Raw genomic sequence first — 21,241 nt, forward strand, 5'->3', positions numbered from 1 at the left:
ACGTCTAACTCTGTTTCCTGGGGAGAGTAGACGTTAGTTTTTAATGGCATAGGTTTGTTTTTACTTGGGGACTTTGTCAAGTTAAGGAGGAAGAGATTAGTCTCAGGACCAAAACCAGAAACTAAAAACTTTTGTGTAGAACTTGGTCTTTTAGAACTTGGTCTTGGGCAAGTTGGGCTAGTCACATGCAAGGATGATGCTGCTGAATGGCTGTCACTATTCTTCTTACAGTGAGGATCTATGGAAGATTAAAATAGTAGTGAGGCATTGTTATTAGATGAGGCAAGGACATGCTGGTCAGATCAGAATGAGGCTGTGGCTAAAGTTTGAGATAAAGGTTCAAAGCCTAACCAGGGCTGGAACTCGTTTACATAATATTATGCCAAAGTTGCAAGCTGCTTTTGTGAGATTTTGATACAAAATGGCAGAAATATTGAGTGAGCAACAGATTTTCCAATAGCACCATCATCTGGTCCCACCAGGAGATCTACAACTATTCTTGCAAGACTCCTGATGTATTGGGCCATTCTCAGGTAACTTCAACTCTTTTTGAAGTTTGGCAACGTTTGAATCCAAATCCTAAAATTAAGACCTGACCCAAAACTATACCTCCATGCATTCTTTATTTACCATTAATTGACTTTGAATGGAAGAGCATGTGAAGATCCGGTGTCTGATTGGAGCTAACTAATTAGGAAAGGTACAATACACTTTCAAAGGTAGGACAGATTCTGCACTAAAACTAAATCCAGTTGTTTTCATTTCAGAGCTCAGAGGAAGAATCCAAGTGGGTTGAAGATCTCCTGAAGATGCACACCGCACGAGTGCGTGACATTGAACAAATTACGAGCTTGGACTTCTTCCGAAAGACCAGCCGAAGCTACACAGAAATTCTCTCCCTAAAGACATACCTGCATACATTTGAAAGTGAAATTTAACTTTCTGATTTTACTCAGTGCATCCTTCTATCAACTGGTGTATATTTTTATATTGTTTTTATATTTATTAATTTGAAACCAGGACATTAAAAATATTAGTATTTTAATCCTGTATCAAATCTTAAATATTAAGCCCTTGTGTCAGTTGTTTTGTTTCGCTAATGTTTAATGTAGGTATGGGGTTTTTAGTGTGCTTGTAATACTGCAGCTTGCATCCTTAGTCACAGTGTTTAAGTGGTGCTGTAGAATGGATACTTGCATTGAGGAAATATTAATTTTCCAGTGCTCCTTTGCCACGTTTGTAGTCCTGTACTGTGTATCAAAATACTGAACATGTAAAATTACATTAATTTACTATTAACTATGTGACAGAAGTATTTAAACCCTTTAGACAAAAAGAATCTTAAATATAATAAACCACACATTCAGTTTTTTAATGTCTTACTTTGCTTTCCTTTCAGAGGATATTTGAGTCACTGGAAGCTGAATGCTTTAGGCTTTCTTACTTACAGAGCTTGAGCCAATTTGTCATGCTTGCAAGTGTGGTTCTGCTGTCTGAAGTTACTATGAGTCTAGGGCCCCTTTCTGATTCTAAGGGCATGTTTACACTTACCGCCAGAGCAATCGATCCAGCGGGGGTCGATTTATTGTGTCTTTACTGCCGAGCGCTCTCCCATTGACTCCAGTAATCCACTGGAGCAAGAAGAATAGGTGGAGTCGACGGGGGAGCATCAGCAGTCGACCTACCGCTGTGAAGACTCCACGGTAAGTAGATCTAAGGACGTCTACTTCAGCTACGTTATTCATGTAGCTGAAGTTGTGTAATTTAAATCCCACCCCCGTCCCCTGCCAGTGTAGACCAGGCCTACGTGCGTAGGACAGAATATGTAGTAGGCCAGGCAGTCAATACTGGCCAGTAAGCATTTCTGACTCCGTGGCTAGAGCGCTCCTGGTACCACACCTCGGCAAGTGGAATAACGTTTGGTGCGCCCCCGCTTGAGCGCTGCGGCGCCAGTGTGGACGTCCTGGTCTGTTAGTGTGCTCTGATTGGCCTCCAGAAGTGTCCCACAATGCTTGTTCTAGCCACTCTGGTCATCACTTTGAACTCTACTGCCCTGCCCTCAGGTGACCAACTGTCAGACCCGCCCTTTAAATTCTCTGGGAATTTTGAAAATCCCCTTCCTGTTTGCTCAGCCAGGCGTGGAATGCTCTCAGCGAATCTTTCCAGGTGACCATGCCTCCACGCGCCAGGTGATCCCTAATATGGAGCAATGGCGAGGTGCTGGACCTCATCAGTGTTTGGGGGGAGGAATCTGTCCAGTCCCAGCTGCATTCCAGCTGCAGGAATTACAATATCTTCTGGCAGATCTCAAGGGCCATGCTGGAAAGGGGCCATGACCAGGATGCTCTGCAGTGCAGGGTTAAAGTGAAGGAGCTGCAGAATGCCTACCGGAAAGCCTGAGAGGCAAACAGCTGCTCCGGTGCTGCCCCCGCCACCTGCCGTTTTTACAAAGAGCTGGCCGCGATACTTGGGGGCAACCCCACCTCCACTCCAAGTACCACCATGGATGCTTCAGAGCCCAGCTCAACAAGGCAGGAGGAGGAGCAGCAGCAAAGCGGGAGCCAGGGTGCTCCAGCAGAGGAAGACACCCCAGAATCCCTAGATGCATGCAGCCAGGAGCTGTTCTCAAGCCAGGAGGAAGGAAGCCAGTCGTGATGGCCGGTGCTTGGGGAAGGACAAACACCAGAGGAGGTTCCCGGTAAGGGGCTTTTATTTTGGGAAGAAAGTTATTTGGTGCTGGCTCTTGGGCCGAGGAGGGTTGGGGCTGCATGCATGCCTAGATGCGGAATAGGGCGTTGATGTGCACTCTCACATCGTGGTAATTGGCCTCAGTGATCTCTTCAAAGGTCTCATCCAGAACTTGGGCAATGCGCTTGTGCAGGCTTTTTGGGAGAGCCACTTTTGTCCTCATCCCAGTAAGGCTAACTTGTCCGCGCCACTGTGCCGTGAGGGGCGGGGGGACCATTGCTGCACACAGGCAAGCTGCGTATGGACCAGGGCGGAAGCCGCATTGCAGTAGAAGACCCTCCCTTGCTTCCCTGGTCACCCTCAGCAGTGAGATAATTTCTAGGACGAACTCCTGTGGAAAATGTGGGGACAGTGTTCAGTATAGGGGCCCCCTCCTGCTGTTGGCTCTCCCCAAGGCACAGAAACCCAGAGGACAGTACAGCCGTGAAACAATCAGTCAGGCTCGACCCTGTGCTGACTCACCATTTGGGGCTCCCGTGGGTTATGTGTGCTCGCTTTGGGACGGGCAAATTATGCTATTGTGTAGACTGTGCTCGCCCTTAATTATGGCGGAATCATTGCTCTGTCTGGTGTGAACAATGCTGCCGCTGTTAAGTGTTGCATTTTGCCTTTACAGATGCAACCTTGAGATCTCAGCCGTTCGGGTTATCAACGGCCAAGAGGCTGCAAAGAATCAGGGAGAGGCCACATAAAAGCAAAGCGGACGTGCTGCATGAAGTAATGCAGCATTCAGCTAATGAAAATCAAAAAGTGCAGGAGTGGCGGGACAGCGAAAGGAGGATCCGTCAGCAGAATGAGGAGTGCCGGCACAAAAGCGCGGTGCTCCAGCAGCAAAGCACGGATCGGCTGATAAGAATCATGGAGCACCAAGCAGATTCGATCCAGGCGCTCGTAGCCATGCAGGCGGAGCACTACCACGCCCGCCCCCTGCTGCAGCCCTTGTCCCAAAACTCTTTCCCTTGTGCCCCCATGTCACCTCCAACCCACTTTCCCCAACATCTGGGTTCTTACCGCCACCAGCTGCCTCCAACACCTGTAGCTTCACCACCCAGCCCTGAAAACTACAACCCTGCCTCACTGCACTCAACCCCCATCGCCATGCAGTATAGCCATCCTGAAGTGCAGCACGCATTGCACAGCACACCAGACAGGACATACGCAAATCTGTGATTGTACTGTTCCCGCCCCATCCCCTTGCCCTTTGTGTTTCCCAAGCAATTGTGTTGTGTTGTGTTTCTTTTCAATAAATTTATTTATTGGCTTTGAAAACATTCTTTATTATAGCATAACCTTAGCCAAGAAAGCAACAGGCCCTGCAAGTCCGTGTATCATACGTAGCAAACACAGATTCCTACCACACTTCACTCCCGTGCAGGGCACCGCACCAGACATTACTGTTGGCTTTCAGCCTCAAATTGCTCCCTCACGGCATCCCTGTAATAGCCCTGGTCTCTGGCTGTTCAGATTCAGCCTCCAGGTGTTGAACTTCTGAGTTCCATGCCTGAGTGAATTTTTCACCCTTCCCTTCACAAATGTTATGGAGGGTACAGCACGCGGATGTAAACGTGGGGATGCTGTTATCGGCCAGGTCCAGCTTCCCATACAGAGAGCGCCAGCAACCCTTTGAATGTCCAAAAGTGCACTCCACAGTCATTCTGCACCGGCTCAGCCTGTTGTTGAACTGCTCCTTGCTGCTGTCAAGGCTCCCAGTGTAGGGTTTCATGAGCCACGGCATCAAAGGGTAAGTGGGGTTTCCAAGGATCACAATGGGCATTTCGACTTCCCCTACGGTGATCTTCTGGTCTGGGAAAAAAGTCCCGGCTTGCAGCTTTCTGAACAGGCCAGTGTTCCAAAAGATGCGTGTGTCATGTACCTTTCCGGCCCAGCCTGTGTTAATGTCAACGAAACACCCATGGTGATCCACAAGCGCCTGGAGAACCATAGAGAAATACCTCTTCCGATTAACATACTTGGAGGCTAGGTGGGCTGGTGCCAGAATTGGAATGTGTGTGCCATCTATCGCCCCTCTGCAGTTAGGGAAACCCATTTGTGCAAAGCCATCCACAATGTCATGCACGTTACCCGGAGTCACGATTCTTCTGAGCGGGATGCTATTAATGGCCCTGCAAACTTGCATCAGCATGATTCCAATAGTCGACTTCCCCACTCCAAACTGGTTAGCGACCAATCGGTAGCTGTCTGGAGTTGCCAGCTTCCAGATTGCAATAGCCACCCACTTCTCCACCGTCAGGGCAGCTCTTAATCTCGTGTACTTGCACCGCAGGGTGGGGGTGAGCTCCTCGCACAGTCCCATGGAAGTGGCTTTTCTCATCCGAAAGTTCTGCAGCTGCTGCTCGTCATCCCCAGACTTGCATGACGCTGGGATCCCACCACTCAGTGCTTGTTTCCTGAGCCCAAAAGTGGCTTTCCACGGTGGTGAGCATGTCCGTGTTGCCACGAGCAAACTCATGTTGTTTGCGTTACTCGAGTCCATATCATCATCAAAGCCCTCACTGTCACTTTGGATCTTAAGGAATAACTTGACTGCCAAACGTGATGTGCTGGCGAGACTCGTCAGCATATTCCTCAGCAGTTTGGGCTCCATTCCCGCAGACCGAAAGGGAAGACAGAGCCCGCAGTACAAAAAATGTTGAAAGATGGTGCCAAATGTGGACAGAAGCGAAGGGAATGCTGGGATGCGAACCGATGCATCACGAGGCGTTGGGACAGGACCCAGAATGCCCCGCACTCCCTGCCCCCTTCTCACAAGCCACAGTGCCAGAATGGGAAGAGGAGCTCTGTGGGATAGCTGCCCACAATGCACCGCTCCCAAAGCCGCTGCAAATGTGGCCACGCCAGTGCGTCTGCAGATGTCAGTGTGGACAGACTGCAGCGCTTTCCCTACTGCGCTCTCCGAAGGCGGGTTTAACTCACAGCACTCTACGTCTGCAAGTGTAGCCATGCCCACAGGGGGGTGGCTTGAGCAAAGTTGATCTGGAGATTAATGATAAACAATGCAGACTGAACCTTATGCTGCAGTTCTTAGAAAGTTGTTCTTCAGGGCAGAGTGGGACTTCAGGCTCGATGGAGGTTTGCCATATTTCTCTTGGTGGTAATCCGGTTTATGACCTCATTGTAGCAATCTGCACCTTGGGATACAAGTGTGGGGATAAACCAAAACTGTTCTTTTTCAAACAACCTACGGTTAATATTTCCATTGATTTTTTTTTTTTTTTTTTTAAATGAAGATAATACTTTTAGTACTTTTGAATAATCCAACAGTCAGGTTTGGTATTCTAATACAAATGCCAAAGTCAGCTTAATTTATCAGTGAACGCAACATTAGCATTTTAATAGGAGAGACTTTCAGATGAAGTACTAGTGATTGTACGGAAATAAGTTCACATAGCTTTGTTTGAGAAATGTTCTAGTCTTGCAACATAAAAGTTGTCTCTTGTGGTTGTCTGGTAACATTGGAAGTATTTTATTTTTCTGTAGGCTGCAGGCAGGGCTTTCTGCCACCACAAACTTTAATTTCTTACACGTCCTACAAAGGGTATTTCCTTTAGATTGAAAACTGTTTCCAGTTAAAATGTCCCTGTGAACTCATATAAACTGAATCTAAGACCACCAGTACTGTGTGTTTTGATCTTCAGGTCAATTTTTAATGACTTAATCTCTCTCCATTTCCTCCAAATGAAAAATACACTGAGATATAACCATGGAGTATTAGATCTCTTAAAAAACACTCTGCTTTAGGCACCAGTTAAAGAAATGACTGTCTGCGTACCTGCTCTTGTATTTTAATTTCATTGAACAATGGTGCCTTAAAGATCAGTGTGTAGAGAAATGTGAAATTTAACTCATTTCATATTGTCAAAGTATGCAGTGCTTTAGCTTCCATTGTGTCGACAGCAGGAAAGGATATTCACACCTTGCCCTAAACTGTTGTATAACTGTTAAATGTTGGCTGCATTTGAGTAATGGGTGTGGTGACTTCTGAATATAAAATACTCCTTTTGTGATGAAAGGTGCTATGTCAGGGGTTCTCAAACTGTGGGTCGGGACCCCTCAGGGGGTCATGAGGTTATTACATGCGGGGTCACGAGTTGTCAGCCTCCACCCCAAACCCCGCTTTGCCTCCAGCATTTATAATGGTGTTAAATATATTTAAGTGTTTTTAATTAATAAGGGGGGGTTGCACTCAGAGGCTTGCTAAGTGAAAGGGGTCACCAGTACAAAAGTTTGAGAACAACTGTGCTATGTGAATGTAAGACTTTTTTAGTACAGAACTGAAGCTTTGAAAAGCTCCTCCAAATCTCTAAGGTAACACAATCCCGCTGGAGGAAGACTAAACATTTTAAAGCTAACTTTTAATTTCCCTATTGCTTCTTTTAAGAAAAGCAGCCAATTTATTACTACCCAGTGGAAAGCCCTCCTGCTTTCCACTCCCTTTGGGCCATTTTGAAAACATGCATAAAATATCTTGTGTGTCTTGCGCTTCCCTTTCCACCACAAATGCGAAGTTGTTACTTCCAAACTTCTGATACTACCATGGCTTTTGTTGTGTACAGAGTGGTCACTATCAGGAAAATGAACGTTGAATTTGCCATCCAGGTGCATAAAATGTCCGGTGTGGTGGTAGAGCTGGTCAGTTCTGCAAAAAATTCTCATATTTTTCCATGCCAAAACCAAAATTTCCTGCAAAATGAAAATTCTGAGATTTCAGTTTGGGATGGTCAAAATGTGTTGCTTCGTTAAGTTAAACTGTTTTGCTTTGACTTTAAAATTTTGAGTCATTTCAGTTGGACTCATATAATATAAATCAAACTGGTAAAGTTAGTACAAAAAATTTTATCTTATTGAAATTACATGTTCTTATTTCTCCCCCCCCCCCCCCCCCCCCCGCCGGTGAAATTTTCAGTCAGTATTTTCCTGGGAAACTGCTAAACTGGTCCTGCATTTCACCCCAGTGTTGGCTATATTTCAGTAATGGGAGAACAGTTTCCTATACTATATGAAAAAAGAAAAGGAGTACTTGTGGCACCTTAGAGACTAACCAATTTATTTGAGCACAAGCTTTCGTGAGCTCAAATAAATTGGTTAGTCTCTAAGGTGCCACAAGTACTCCTTTTCTTTTTGTGAATACAGACTAACACGGCTGTTACTCTGAAATCTCTATTATATGCAGATTCTAAAGTGCTTTGGGCTCCATATGGGAGAAAGGGACTATTGAAATGTTATCAGTAGCTCCACACCATATAATGGGTCTATTCCCAAGAGTGAAGTTGCATGCATAAATGTTTGCAAGATCAACTTCGTTGTATGGCTGCAGGCAATTACAGAACAAGCCCCCTATAGTCCCCAACCTCTCAATGATTTATTTACAAAGGAATGGGCTAGCATATCTTTAGATGGAATGCAGCTTTTGACATGTAAAATCCTTCAAAAAGCACATGATTTCATATCTTGCAGCCATCAGCTGTTTCAGGATAAGCACAGACTCTTGAATTCAGGAGTTGGCAGGATCTGTACTAAAGGAAAGGGGAGGAAGGCCTGACTCGTGAGTGATCTTGGTTTAGAACAGCTGGATTTGTGGTAGTTGGTGTGCACCTGTATTATGTCACTTTGAACTGTTAAAATTTAAATTAGCTTTGAATTCACCTTTTTAAGAAAGCACTGCCATCTTCTCCGAAGAAACCACCTAGCTCAGGTGGACCATTCTCTGTTGGAGGATGCTACTTTGGTCCTGGATATATTGCTCACAACTCCAAGACTGAATGGGAAACCCCCTTTCTCTTTCTTGAAGAACTTTGCATAGACCCCGTCTATTGTACCCATTCCTAGAGAGTTGAGCTGCTGCACATTTTTCTACATTTTGGGCTACTACTAGAGAATTTTAATGCACCTAGAAGTAGTTTGTGGCAGGTACTGCATCTGCTAAAGTACCTCTGATCTACAAAAGTCTGGTAATGTTTTCACTTAGAACAGCGTATTTCATCTAGGGGTCTTGTGTTGCTTTTACAGTCATGAATTAATTAACTTTCACCCTATTCCTGCAAGGTAGCTATTCTCTGTTGTACAGATGGGGAAACTGAGGCACAAAGAGGTTGTCATTTGTTCACGGTTGTGCATTCAACACAGCAGCAGTGAGCTGTGAATAGCTCTATGCAGGAGGCTAGAATACCACACTCCTGTTTTCATGCCCAGACCATCACAATCCTAAACCTCTCCAGGGCAGAGTTGCCAAGGTGGAGAAAATCCTGTAGTAGTATAATTCTACAAAGTGGAAAGCTGAGAGCGGAAAATAGATTCCTCATGTGACTTAAATCAAATTGAAATGCAGGATTCCAGAGGCAAAAGCCTAGTACATTGAGTACAGTAAATTAGTGCTGGATTAAGCCTCAGTAGGGCCCGTATCCAATCCAACCAAACAACAAATCAAAGCGTTAGTGGCAATCCTTGCTCTCTGCCAATGCTCTCTCCAGGCTCCAGCTTGGATGCCAGCATTTTGTAGTGGTGGGGTCCTCTGGGTATCTTTATATGCAAACTCTGTGAATCTGTAGCCTCCAGCCTAGCCGAGATCCATGAATTTTACTTTGGTTTGCCCCTGGATGGAATGCCATACAGCTAATGCACCCATTCTGATGTATGGAATATGTGCTGATAAGAAAAGTATATATTGTGAGAATAAAGCTTCCAGCAAATGGATGATGATCTATTAACTGGGCAGCTTCAAAGTGGGGCCATATGTGTTTGGTGTGTGTGTAAAGTTCAGCCCTCATTCAAGACAGGAGAAAAGGTATTTTAAACACTGGAAAAAACCTAATCTAGTTTCTTCTTTGCACTTGTTGTGTAAATACGAGATAAGAACAGTATTCCCAAGGTTACTGCAAACAGCCCATCACTACAGAGTACAAGCTAACATTTACCAAATGTATATTGACATAAAAAGCAGCACCTCCGCAGTAAACTGCGGTAAACAAAACCACTTGTTTCTTTGCATTTACAAGTCAAAAGTTTTAACCAATGAGATGTAAACGGTTTAAATATTTTACTGAATCTCAGTGCACAAAGAACAGTCTCTTTAAAGTTTTCCTCTTGCATAATGTAGTGTTCACAACTAATGCATGCATTAGTTATTTTTAGGGCTGTCAAGCGATTAAAAAAATTAATCACCGTTTTAATTGCACTGTTACATAGTAGAATACCATTTATTTAAAAATTCTGGTGGTTTTCTAGATTTTCAAATATAGGCTGGGGGCTCCAGACTTCAGCCCCAGTTGGGGTGCGGGGCTGGGGGCTCCAGACTTCAGCCCCAGTTGGGGTGCGGGGCTGGGGGCTCCAGACTTCCGCCCCAGTTGGGGTGTGGGGCTGGGGGCTTCCCTTCCCCCATTGCGGGCTCTCCCACTCCAGACTTCCCAGTTGGGTGGGGGGCGGGGGCTTCAGCCGCTCTCTCGTTTTGAGATTTCAGCGCACCTCCTGCCCCGCCCCGCCCCCCACCGCCGATGCCTCCCTCCCTGCCCAGAGGTATGTGATTAATGCATTAAAATTACCACAAATTAATTTTTTTTCAGTTTAATCCCAGGCGTTAACTGTGATTAATTGACAACCCTAGTTATTTTGAAGCATAACATCATTATCGTTGTTTTCTGAATCTGCTGGTCAAAAGGTCATTGGGATTTGTTGTGCACATTTCGCCATAGGGAATTTAGCAGGTGAAGAAATCGGACTAATATTAATAGTAAATTTGCAAGATGTAATTGTTTGACCCTGCAAATGGAACTTGCTAGAGAATGTTGGAAGCCTTGACCAAAATGGGGAATCTTCTTCATGAGAATTTACCTTGGAACTGTTTGCCAGAAGCTGGGAATGGGCGACAGGGGATGGATCACTTGATGGTGACCTGTTCTCTTCATTCCCTCTTCGGTGCCTGGCATTGGCCACTGTTGGAAGACAGGCTACTGGGCTAGATGGAGCTTTGGTCTGATCCAGTATGGCCATTCTTATGTTTTTGGGACAGCTGTAAAATTTTGTGCAGCAAACAGAACTGTTCATTAGAGAGAGAATCTAGCTCTGACTGATTTGATTGACATGGTAGGTGGAGGGGAGAAAATTGGAATGAAAGGGAGAGGAGAGAAATGGGCGGTGTGTGAACCCCCCCCATTCGGGAAGACTAGCCCCAGGTCCCGCCCCTTCCACCTTAGCCTGCTTCTGAGCCCTCCCCTGATAGAGTGCTAGCCCCCACTTTCTACCGAAGAGATCTGACTCCTAGGACAGGGCTATGCAGCCAGGATCATGGCCACTTAGGGGAGAAAGAGAAACTCAGGTTTACAAAAAAAACTTTAAATTTTTTTCCAGGGGAAAACATATTTTGTCTAGAAACTACCCACATTTGAAAAGTGAAATTAAGGTTAACAATTGGCCTACTCGTAGCGTTTCTCAAATGCGGACACCATGGCCACATGCAGCCACCAGAGGCTCTTCTTGTGGCCACAGCCTCCTGGGCTGTGATGGGGGGGCAAAACAGTGCCCCCCCCCCGCTTCCTGTTGCTCCTGGTTGCCCTGCCCCGCTCTGGAGACATCTGGGACAAAATGTGGGAGGATCAGGCAGCCAGTGAGTTCTCCGCCTTCCCAGGGATGGTGAGGCCCTGGCATGGCAGGAGGCTCTGGCTGTGGGGCTTCAGGCTCCAGCCTCAGAGTCCACCCACGCAGCTTCGCGCTCCGTCCCTGGGCCCTGGCTACAGGGCTTCAGGTTCTGGCTCCTTGCTACCTCCCCCAGCCATCCACTGCCTCCCCTGACCCCCCTATCCAGGGCTTAATTTGTCCCCAGGCTTGCCAGAGCTGAGTAAGTCTGCTGTGAAAAGTGATACCTGTATGTTTGTAAATATCGCTTTTCACAACAGACTTACTAGCTAGTACTAAATTACAATGATTTGGACTTGTATATGTGCATATTTATTTGTTTTTCCTAAAGCTAATAAAGTGTTTTAGGAAAAAGTGAGAGAGCTGCCACCAGCAAGAGTTGGTGGCCGCCCTCTGAGGCCACCAAATAATTTGTCCTGAGAACCCCTAAGGTTTTAAATGTGTAAAAGTGATGAGAAACATGTAGCTGTAAAGACAAGTGTAAAAGTCAGGAGACTGAGAGAAGATTTTGCAAGCAGCCTTAGCTCTGTCCTTTCTTTTGCCCATATAATGGGCTTCATTGGTGTGTTGTAAAGACTGCACCAATTACTGGAGCTTTTCACTGTATCAACAACAAATGACAATGCAATGCATGCTCCTTTCATGCTACTGCATGTTTCAGTGTGGTAGCCTGGCCTCTTTGCTATTTTGTGTGGCATTAATGAGGTAAAGGGGCAAATCAAGCCTGTTTCTGGAGTGAGGAAGGAACAGAGCCATATATTCAGTAGAGGTTCTTAATACCTCTGAGCAGGGTGGAGGAAGTACATTAGACTCTAGCTCATTGTAAGATGGCAGCTAGGGGGAGATGGGGTTTGCGTCAGCTGCAGAAATATGAGAGAGGCACGTGGGCAGCCAGCGAGAGAGGTCCATGACTTCTTAGGAAACATCTTAATGAGCATTTTTCACTCCAGTGAGCTCTCTGTTTATATTTTTAAGGATATGGTTGTACTCTAAAGCGCTCGACATGGGTTTAAAAATAAAAATATAGATGACCATAAACAGCTAAAGGGTTAACAGGGTTCACCCGTCTAAGGGCCTGATCCTGGTACTCCTTGCAGTAATGTATCAGGAATAACTCCACTGGGTTACATGGGGTTACACCACAATTACATGGGAGTAAGTGAGAGCAGAATTTGGCCCTGAGACTGTAAGCTCTGATGGAGAAGTCGAGGGTTCAGTGTCCTATAACAAACAGTTGTATTGCACTGGTTTAGAGAGGATGATTGTACAGTAGTTACGGAGCGCAATGTAACAATAAGATCCTCCAAACCAAATTCTTGGAGTAGACTGTCTACTGTAGACCAGGCTCTAACTGAGAGATGATGTTAGCAAGGTGACAGAGCTCTCAATTGTCAAACCCTTGACATCTGATCTGGTTAACCTCAGACTTTCCATACCAAAAAAGCCCTCTTCTCTGGTTAGAGAATTACATATGAAATTTAGGTAGGAAACAGCTTTCTGGAAGAGGTTTCAACTGAAGAGGGTGGGGAGATAGGAAGGAGTTCCCATTGGTCCTGTAAGAGACAGCTAGTTCCAACCTTAACTACAGTGTAATGTCACTATTGCGGCTCAGCTGTAATCAAACTTTACAAAGTGTGTGGGGAAGCCATGTGTGTGAAAGACAACCCAAATTAAAATTGTAATATACTTTAGCATTTACACTGGGTAGCGTAAAACTCCCAACTGTGAATAACTATGCCTATTGACCCACCTCAAATGAGAATCTGCCTCAATTTCCATTAAAAGTCCTGCCCTTCAACCTCTCAGAACTATGATCTTACAATTAGGGCACAGGACTGGGACTTAGGAGATCTTGGTTCTTTTCTCCACTCTAACTCAGTCTTCCTAGGTGACCTTGCGCTTGTCAAGTAAATAGTTCTGTGCCTTTGTTTCTCCATGTGTAGAAATGGGGAGGATAATACTGAGCTAACTCACAGGGATGTTGTGGGGTTTAAATCACTGATAGCTGTGAAGTGCTCTATGATGATTGACCCAGGAATAGCTACAAAGGAATCACAAAATAATACAACCAAAAATCAAGTTTCAGGGCTCACCTGTATCTCGTGGCTTTAAGACCTTTTTAAAATTTAGAAGTTGTCTGTTTGGCTTGTTTTAGAATGATACTGTGCAAATACTGGTTTCAGAGTAGCAGCCATGTTAGTCAGTATTTGAAAAAAGAAAAGGAGGACTTGTGGCACCTTAGAGACTAACCAATTTATTTGAGCATAAGCTTTCATGAGCTTATGCTCAAATAAATTTGTTAGTCTCTAAGGTGCCACAAGTCCTCCTTTTCTTTGTGCAAATACTGAATCTAACGCTAGCTTTTCTTGGGGTGTTACTCATGAACTCTAATCTGGTTTTGGTGCCTTCCAACAAACTACTTTTTGTAAATTATAATTTATTAATACATTTTAAAAAAAAGACACGAGTTTTGATTTCCACCCCAGGAACACAGGACCAGTTTTTGTAAATGAAAAATTTCATAAGAGTCTGTAAGATGTTTAAATCTACTTCGTGTGGGTGGTGTCTGCCTGGAACCACTTAAAGTCATCAAGTCTATTAGGTCAATGATCTAAAGTATGAAATGGAAATTCTCAGTGCAGGCCTTGACCTGTTAGACCAGGTTAATACAAACTCTTGGGTCAATACAGATTTAACATAACTCCTCAATAGAATAAATTGAGTATTGCCTCCCCTGTGACTCGAAGCCAAGTAAGAAAAAGAGCGTGATCACTTCTATCTGTACAGGACTGGAACTGATAGGGGAAGCCAGCCTTCCTCTCAAATACTGAAACTTGGACCCAATGCAACTTTCATTGAGGCTGGGGTGAGTCTTTCCATTGACTTCAATGGGAGCTGAGTTGGACCTCTAAAATTCACCCCTGGAGAATGAGCTAACAAAAAGCCTATGGAGCTCTGACGTCCTCTGTTGAGGGCGTGTGTCAAGAAGTTGTGGTGGTCCTCCAGGAGAACATACAAGCTAACATCACACATTTCAGTAGGTGCCCCTTTTATGGAGACATAATAAAAACCAAAGTTGCAGGGAAACCTTTGTTCTTTTCTTTCTTGGTGTTTTGTTGAAGAAAAAGTGTTATATATAATGTTTCCAATTTATGTAACTTCTTGGCTGCATGGAGACTTCAGCCTGAGCTAAAGGATGCACTTTGTTTCAACTCTATCACCCTAGTCTTTCCTTTGCCATAAATTATTCTCACTATTTTCAATGGATTTCTAGGTGCATTCATGAAACATGGGAGCCCTCCTGTGGTCAAAATAATTATTAAACATTCCTGTAGCTGTTACCCCAAGTCCTGTGTCTAGCCTAAACGTGTAGAGAAAACCTAACCTAAATTGACTGAAGTCAGTGGGTGATTTGAGTGCACAAGAGCAGCAGAGCTGGAGTTTGAACCTCTCCTTAATTAATAGTATATGGGTAGATTTAAAACTAGATTAAATCAGCCCAGAAAAAGAGCCACATGTTTTGGCAGTTTTTGTGAAGGTTTGGAGATGACCCCATCTGATTTTCTCCTCCTCACTATAGCTTTCCTTTCCCATTTTGTCATCTTATGGTCTGGGGGTTGTCTAGCCATCTTTCACCGTTTCTGCACCTTTCCACCTCACTCAATGCAGTCTTCTTTTCATGGAGCTGGCTGGGGTGCTCCCGCCCCTTTAACTTTTGAAAGCATCTTAGGACTCTGTGGCTATGTGCAATCCTGCTGGAATATTTTGTGAGTTATTCAGGGGCTGTATTATATGACTGTACAGCACCTAGCGCAATGGGTTCGAACTTGGCTGTGTTCTTGAGGTGTTACCGCAATATAAATGTATGTTTGCTCTGCAGAGGGTAAGTACGAGAGCTAGGTACCACTTAAGCTCTCAAAATAAGTTTGAATGTCAATTAAATGTTGCCTAGGTCTTGGAAAGAGCAGTCCAGGATAGACAGGGATGGTAGAGCCTTGTTTGTTCCCTAGGTGATGTGCAGGAAGGTTTCAGATAGGTCTTGCCTGGCCCTGGTGTGAATTTCACCCTGAAAACATATTTGCAAATTGATTCAAATCACAAAAAGAAAATTTTGCAAATTTATTCCCAGAAAAGAATTGAAGCTTTTTATTTCTGTATTTGTTATGTATTGGATTTATGAATAGGCCCGTTTTATGCTCTGGGCACCTTCCATAAATCTAGTTATAAAGAAAGGTGTTATACAGTAGCCTGTATTTCCCATTCTATTAAAAACAAAACAGCAAATAAAGAGGGACTCAAAAAAAAAAATTATATTCCTTTAGCAGCTACTCCATCCCCAAATATGTCAGGGTAAATTCTTTCCTAAGGCAGTCTACTTTTCTTACCATCGTGTCACCTAAGTGCCCAGAGGAGCTCTAGACAACACAATGGTGAAAAAAACAGCACCTTGTCTACAATAAGGTCATAACTTTAAAACTTGGGTGCTGAACACATGCAGCTCTCACTGACTTCAATGAGATTTGTTTGTTGCTTAGCCACTCTGAAAATCTAGGCCCCAGTGCAGCAGTCCACTAGTAGGCAAAGCATTTAAGCTAGGGCTGTCAAGTGATTAAAAAAATTAATCACGATTAATCACGAGATTAATCGTGCTGTTAAACAATAATAGAATACTATTTATACACATTTTTGGATGTTTTCCACGTTTTCAAATATATTGATTTTCAATTACAACACAGAACAGAAAGTGTACGGTGCTCACTTTATATTTATTTTTTATTATAAATATTTGCATTGTAAAAATAAAAAATAGTATTTTTCAATTCATTGAATACAAGTACTGCAGTGCAATCTCTTTATCGTGAAATTTGAACTTACAAATGGAGAATTATGTACAAAAAAAGGCATTTAAAAACAAAACCATGTAAAACTTTAGAGCCTACAAGTCCACTCAGTCCTACTTCTTGTTCAGCCAATCACTCAGACAAACAAGTTTTTTTTATATTTGCAGGAGTTAATGCTGCCCACTTCTTATTTACAATGTCACCTGAAAGTGAGAACAGGCATTCTCATGGCACTGTTGTAGCCGGCGTCGCAGGATATTTATGTGCCAATACGTTAAAGATTCATATGTCCCTTCACGCTTCAACAACCATTCCAGAGGACATGCATCGATTCTGCTCAATAATGATCCAAATCAGTGCAGACTAGCGCATGTTTATTTTCATCATCTGAGTCAGATGCCACCAGCAGAAGGTTGATTTTCTTTTTTGGTGGTTCAGGTTCTGTAGTTTCCACATCTGAGTGTTGTTCTTTTAAGACTTATGAAAGCATGCTCCACACCCTGTCCCTATCAGATTTTGGAAGGCACTTCAGATTCTTGAATCTTGGGTCAAATGTTATCTTTAGAAATCTCACACTGGTACCTTCTTTGCATTTTGTCAAATCTGCAGTGAAGGTGTTCTTAAAACGAACAACATGCTGTCATCATCCGAGACTGCTATAACATGAAATGTATGGTGGAATGCAGGTAAAACACTGAGCAGGAGACATACAATTCTCCCCTAAGAGGTTCAGTCACAAATATAATTAACTTTTTTTAAAAAAAAAAAATTTTAACAAGCATCATCAGCATGGAAGTATGTCCTCTGGAATGGTGGTCAAAGCATGAAGGGGCAAATGAATTTTTTTTAGCAGATCTGGCATGTAAATGCCTTGCAATGCCAGCTACAAAAGTGCCATGTGAACGTCTGATTTCCCTTTCAGATAACATTGTAAATAAGAAGTGGGCAGCATTAACTCCTGCAAATGTAAAAAAAAAACTTGTTTGTCTGAGTGATTGGCTGAACAAGAAGTAGGACTGAGTGGACTTGTAGGCTCTAAAGTTTTACATTGTTTTGTTTTTGAGTGCAGTCATGTAACAAAAAAAATCTACATTTGTAAGTTGCGCTTTTATGATAGCGATTACACTACAGTACTTGTATGAGGTGAACTGAAAAAATACTGTTTTTTACAGTGCAAATATTTGCAATAAAATATAAAATGAGCACTTTAAACTTTGTATTTTGTGTTTATAATTGAAATCAATATACAGTATTTGAAAATGTAGGAAAAAAATCCAAAAATATTTAATACATTTCAATTGGTAGTCTATTGTTTAACAGTGCGACTTTAAACTGCAATGAATCGGGATTAATTTTTTTAATTGCGATTAATTTTTTTGAGTTAATTGCATGAGTTAGGGCTATTGATAAATCACAGTTAACTTAAGCATATGCTTAACTTTAGGACCATGTTTAATTGCTACTGACTTAAATGGGACTTGAGAATGTGTTTGCATTTAAGGCTGTATTTAAGTGCTTTGCTAAATATGGATTTAGGCACCTAACGTCATCAGTTTGAATATTTGACCATAGAGATGCCACTGTTGCTACCATCATAGAATATCAGGGTTGGAAGGGACCTTGGGAGGTCATCGAGTCCAACTCCCTGCTCAAAGCAGGACCAATCCCCAATTAAATCATCCCAGTCAAGGTTTTGTCAAGCCTGACCTTAAAAACTTCTAAGGAAGGAGATTCCACCACCTCCCTAGGTAACGCATTCCAGTGTTTCACCACCCTCCTAGTGAAAAAGTTTTTCCTAATATCAAACCTAAATCTCCCCCACTGCAACTTGAGACCATTACTCCTTGTTCTGTCATCTGCTACCACTGAGAACAGTCTAGAGCCATCCTCTCTGGAACCCCCTTTCAGGTAGTTGAAAGCAGCTATCAAATCCCCCCTCATTCTTCTCTTCCGTAGACTAAACATCCCCAGTTCCCTCAGCCTCTCCTCATAACTCATATGTTCCAGTCCCCTAATCATTTTTGTTGCCTTCCGCTGGACTCTTTCCAATTTTTCCACATCCTTCTTGTAGTGTGGGGCCCAAAACTGGACACAGTACTCCAGATGAGGCCTCACCAATGTCGAATAGAGGGGAATGATCACGTCCCGCGATCTGCTGGCAATGCCCCTACTTATACATCCCAAAATGCCATTGGCCTTCTTGGCAACAAGGGCACACTGTTGACTCATCTCCAGCTTCTTGTCCACTGTAACCCCTAGGTCCTTTTCTGCAAAACTGCTGCCGAACCATTCGGTCCCTAGTCTGTAGCTCCACATGGGATTCTTCCGTCCTAAGTGCAGGACTCTGCACTTGTCCTTGTTGAATCTCATCAGATTTCTTTTGGCCCAATCCTCCAATTTGTCTAGGTCCCTCTATATCCTATCCCTACCCTCCAGTGTATCTACCTCTCCTCCCAGTTTAGTGTCATCTGCAAACTTGCTGAGGGTGCAATCCACACCATCCTCCAGATGATTTATGAAGATATTGAACAAAACCGGCCCCAGGACCGACCCTTGGGGCACTCCACTTGATACCGGCTGCCAACTAGACATGGAGCCATTGATCACTACCCGTTGAGCCCGACAATCTAGCCAGCTTTCTATCCACCATATAGTCCTCCTTAATCAGTAACTAGTGCCACCTTTGGCTGCCACCTGCTATAGCAATAGATCTTTTTGGTGAAGGATGAAAGATACTTTCCTTCAAGCAGACTCAGAACATTTTGTTGACTCAACAGTGGTCAACAAATGATGCAAAAGAAAAGATATATGCTATGTTTCATACTTATAGCAGCTATAGACCAGGTTGGTTTTTTGCATATATTTGGAATATAAACTATTATTCTGGAAGACCACAACAAAGCACAGGATAGAGAAGTGGGTTTGGCATCGTACAGTTTCAGTCTGTTTCATAGTACCAGAAATTATTGATGGAATATACTAATTAGGTCATTCTTGTCCCTTCCTCAGCTAACGTTCCCTACAGTATTTTCTTAATTTTAAAGGAAACAAGTGATGGGCTTTTCACCATTCTCATTGGCAATCTCATTCCACATCCTAAAAGATTTCATTGTCAGGAATTTTTTTTTCCTGCCATGCACCCAAAATTTTCCTTTGCTCATTTTCATCCAGTTACTCCCAATTATAACCCCTGGCTCAAACCTAGCCAACCCCTTTTGTCCCAACATCTATTTTTCTGCTTGCTTTTCATCTTTTAAAATATCAATACTTGTTTTCCTGAATTTTTCTAGAGATGTGGATCAAAAGAACTTGAGTAAGAGTTTTTATATCACTTAGTGGAAGGGGTTAAAATAGGGGATCTTTAAGTGAAAAATCTTTTTCTCCTAGCTGTGCATTAGGCATTTGAGTTATACCTCTCTTTGTATTATCTTATCTACCTATGCATACCTAGGCACCAATATGAAAAGCAATATTTATTTTTTGAAAGGACTATAATCTTTTCTTTCCCTCCACCCCTTGTTTTACACTGCACCCTTAAACCTTGACCCTCTGCTTGTCCTTTCTTTTTCAGAGAAACATTGCCAGGTCATTGAGAAACCATAGAATTGAGAGAACAGCAAGATTGGTCTTACCTTGGGCCCCAAAAGCAGCAAGACTTGGGTTCGTCCTGGTTATGTAATCTGTCCAAATCTAGTAAACCCATCAATGTAATATTCATGTTACGCTGCAGATAAGTAATTAAATAGACACTGGAGCACATATGTGAACTAGGGTCACCTCTGTGCCAGTGAAATGCTTTAACCACCAGTCGAGAGAGTTGTTGCTCTTTGCTTTCTCTTTCAAAGCCTAATGACTATTCAAATATTTTATATAAAGTGGAACAGTTTCAACAGAAGAGACTGAGAGACTTCAGGTAGGATATCCCATAGCCCAGTGGTTAGGGTACTCGGATTTGATGTGAGACACCTGAGTTCAGTTCCCCGGCCTCCCCCTCGACCTCATGTAGAGCAGGGATCTGAACTGCAGTGTGGGAAACTGAAGTTCAGCTCTGCGCTGTACATTGGGGCGGGGGTGGCACCACTGCTTCCTCCAGTAGCTGGTTGAGGAATGACACCCTTTTCCGCCCCCCCTCCCTCCCCCGCCCAAAAAATTAATTAAAAAAAGGGTTTTGGTGGAAACTTTTCAGTGACTTTGTGTCAGATTTGAGAAAATAGTTTTGGGCTGACCAAAACTGCATTTTTGGGCTATTCACTAAAAAGTTTCACCCAGTTCAGAGGTGGCTATTGACATAATTAGGCAGGTATCCTCCAAATGTGTGTGCATTCTGTTTTACAGGCTGTAGTATAAATATTTTCAGAATAATTTTAGGATTTCAGAGGCAACTCAGTGTCTTAAAGTTTCAGCTAGACCTGGATAATCTCCATTAAAGAATAACTCCTGTTAACCTGATAATAATAGGCTGCTCTATATTAACACGTGTTGTTTCTCATAAAATGTATTAGAAGCCCAAAGTCCTCCATGTAGTGATGCCAGCTGTGACTATGATATACTTTTCCTTTGGAAAGAAATCACAGTTTCCAGTTTTCCAAGTCTCTCTGTCTAACCATGTTCTTGGCAAATAATTCAATCATTGCTCACAGTTCCTAACCTGTACTAAAAATAATGTAGATTGGTTTTCCAGAAATGGTAATATACCATTGAAAACAACCTTTGATCTTTATAAATAGGTTTTATTTCTGTCAGCTACACAATATACATACATTATTTGTCTTTTGTGTTTCTGTACATAATTTCTGCATGCTGGAAAAGTAATTGTGTGTTACTATGGTTTGGCCTTGTACCATGCTGCGTGTTTTGTTTGATTTTTTTGTTCTGGTCTAATTGTCTGGTGGTAAAGCCTTGTATTTATTGAAAGTACAAAAGAAAAAGAAAAATGTACAGAAGGAAATGGAATAATAATTATGGACTTGTGAGTGGGTCTGAAAAATAGCAGTGAATATGGAATG

The 21,241-nt window shown here is 43.1% G+C and overlaps 1 protein-coding gene across 1 annotated transcript in view; it reads left to right on the forward strand.

Annotated features, from left to right (window-relative positions):
• Positions 1–1,371, forward strand: part of ENPP2 (ectonucleotide pyrophosphatase/phosphodiesterase 2) — a 66,018-nt gene extending 64,647 nt beyond the window's left edge. Inside the window, 1 exon segment of the mRNA XM_043539147.1 lies at positions 768–1,371. Coding sequence (XP_043395082.1) covers positions 768–938 — 171 coding nt within the window. The 3' untranslated portion in view covers positions 939–1,371.
• The last annotated feature ends 19,870 nt before the right edge of the window (positions 1,372–21,241 follow it).

Source organism: Chelonia mydas, chromosome 2 (genome assembly GCF_015237465.2).
Source record: "Chelonia mydas isolate rCheMyd1 chromosome 2, rCheMyd1.pri.v2, whole genome shotgun sequence".
In the NCBI taxonomy this organism is placed as follows: domain Eukaryota; kingdom Metazoa; phylum Chordata; order Testudines; family Cheloniidae; genus Chelonia; species Chelonia mydas.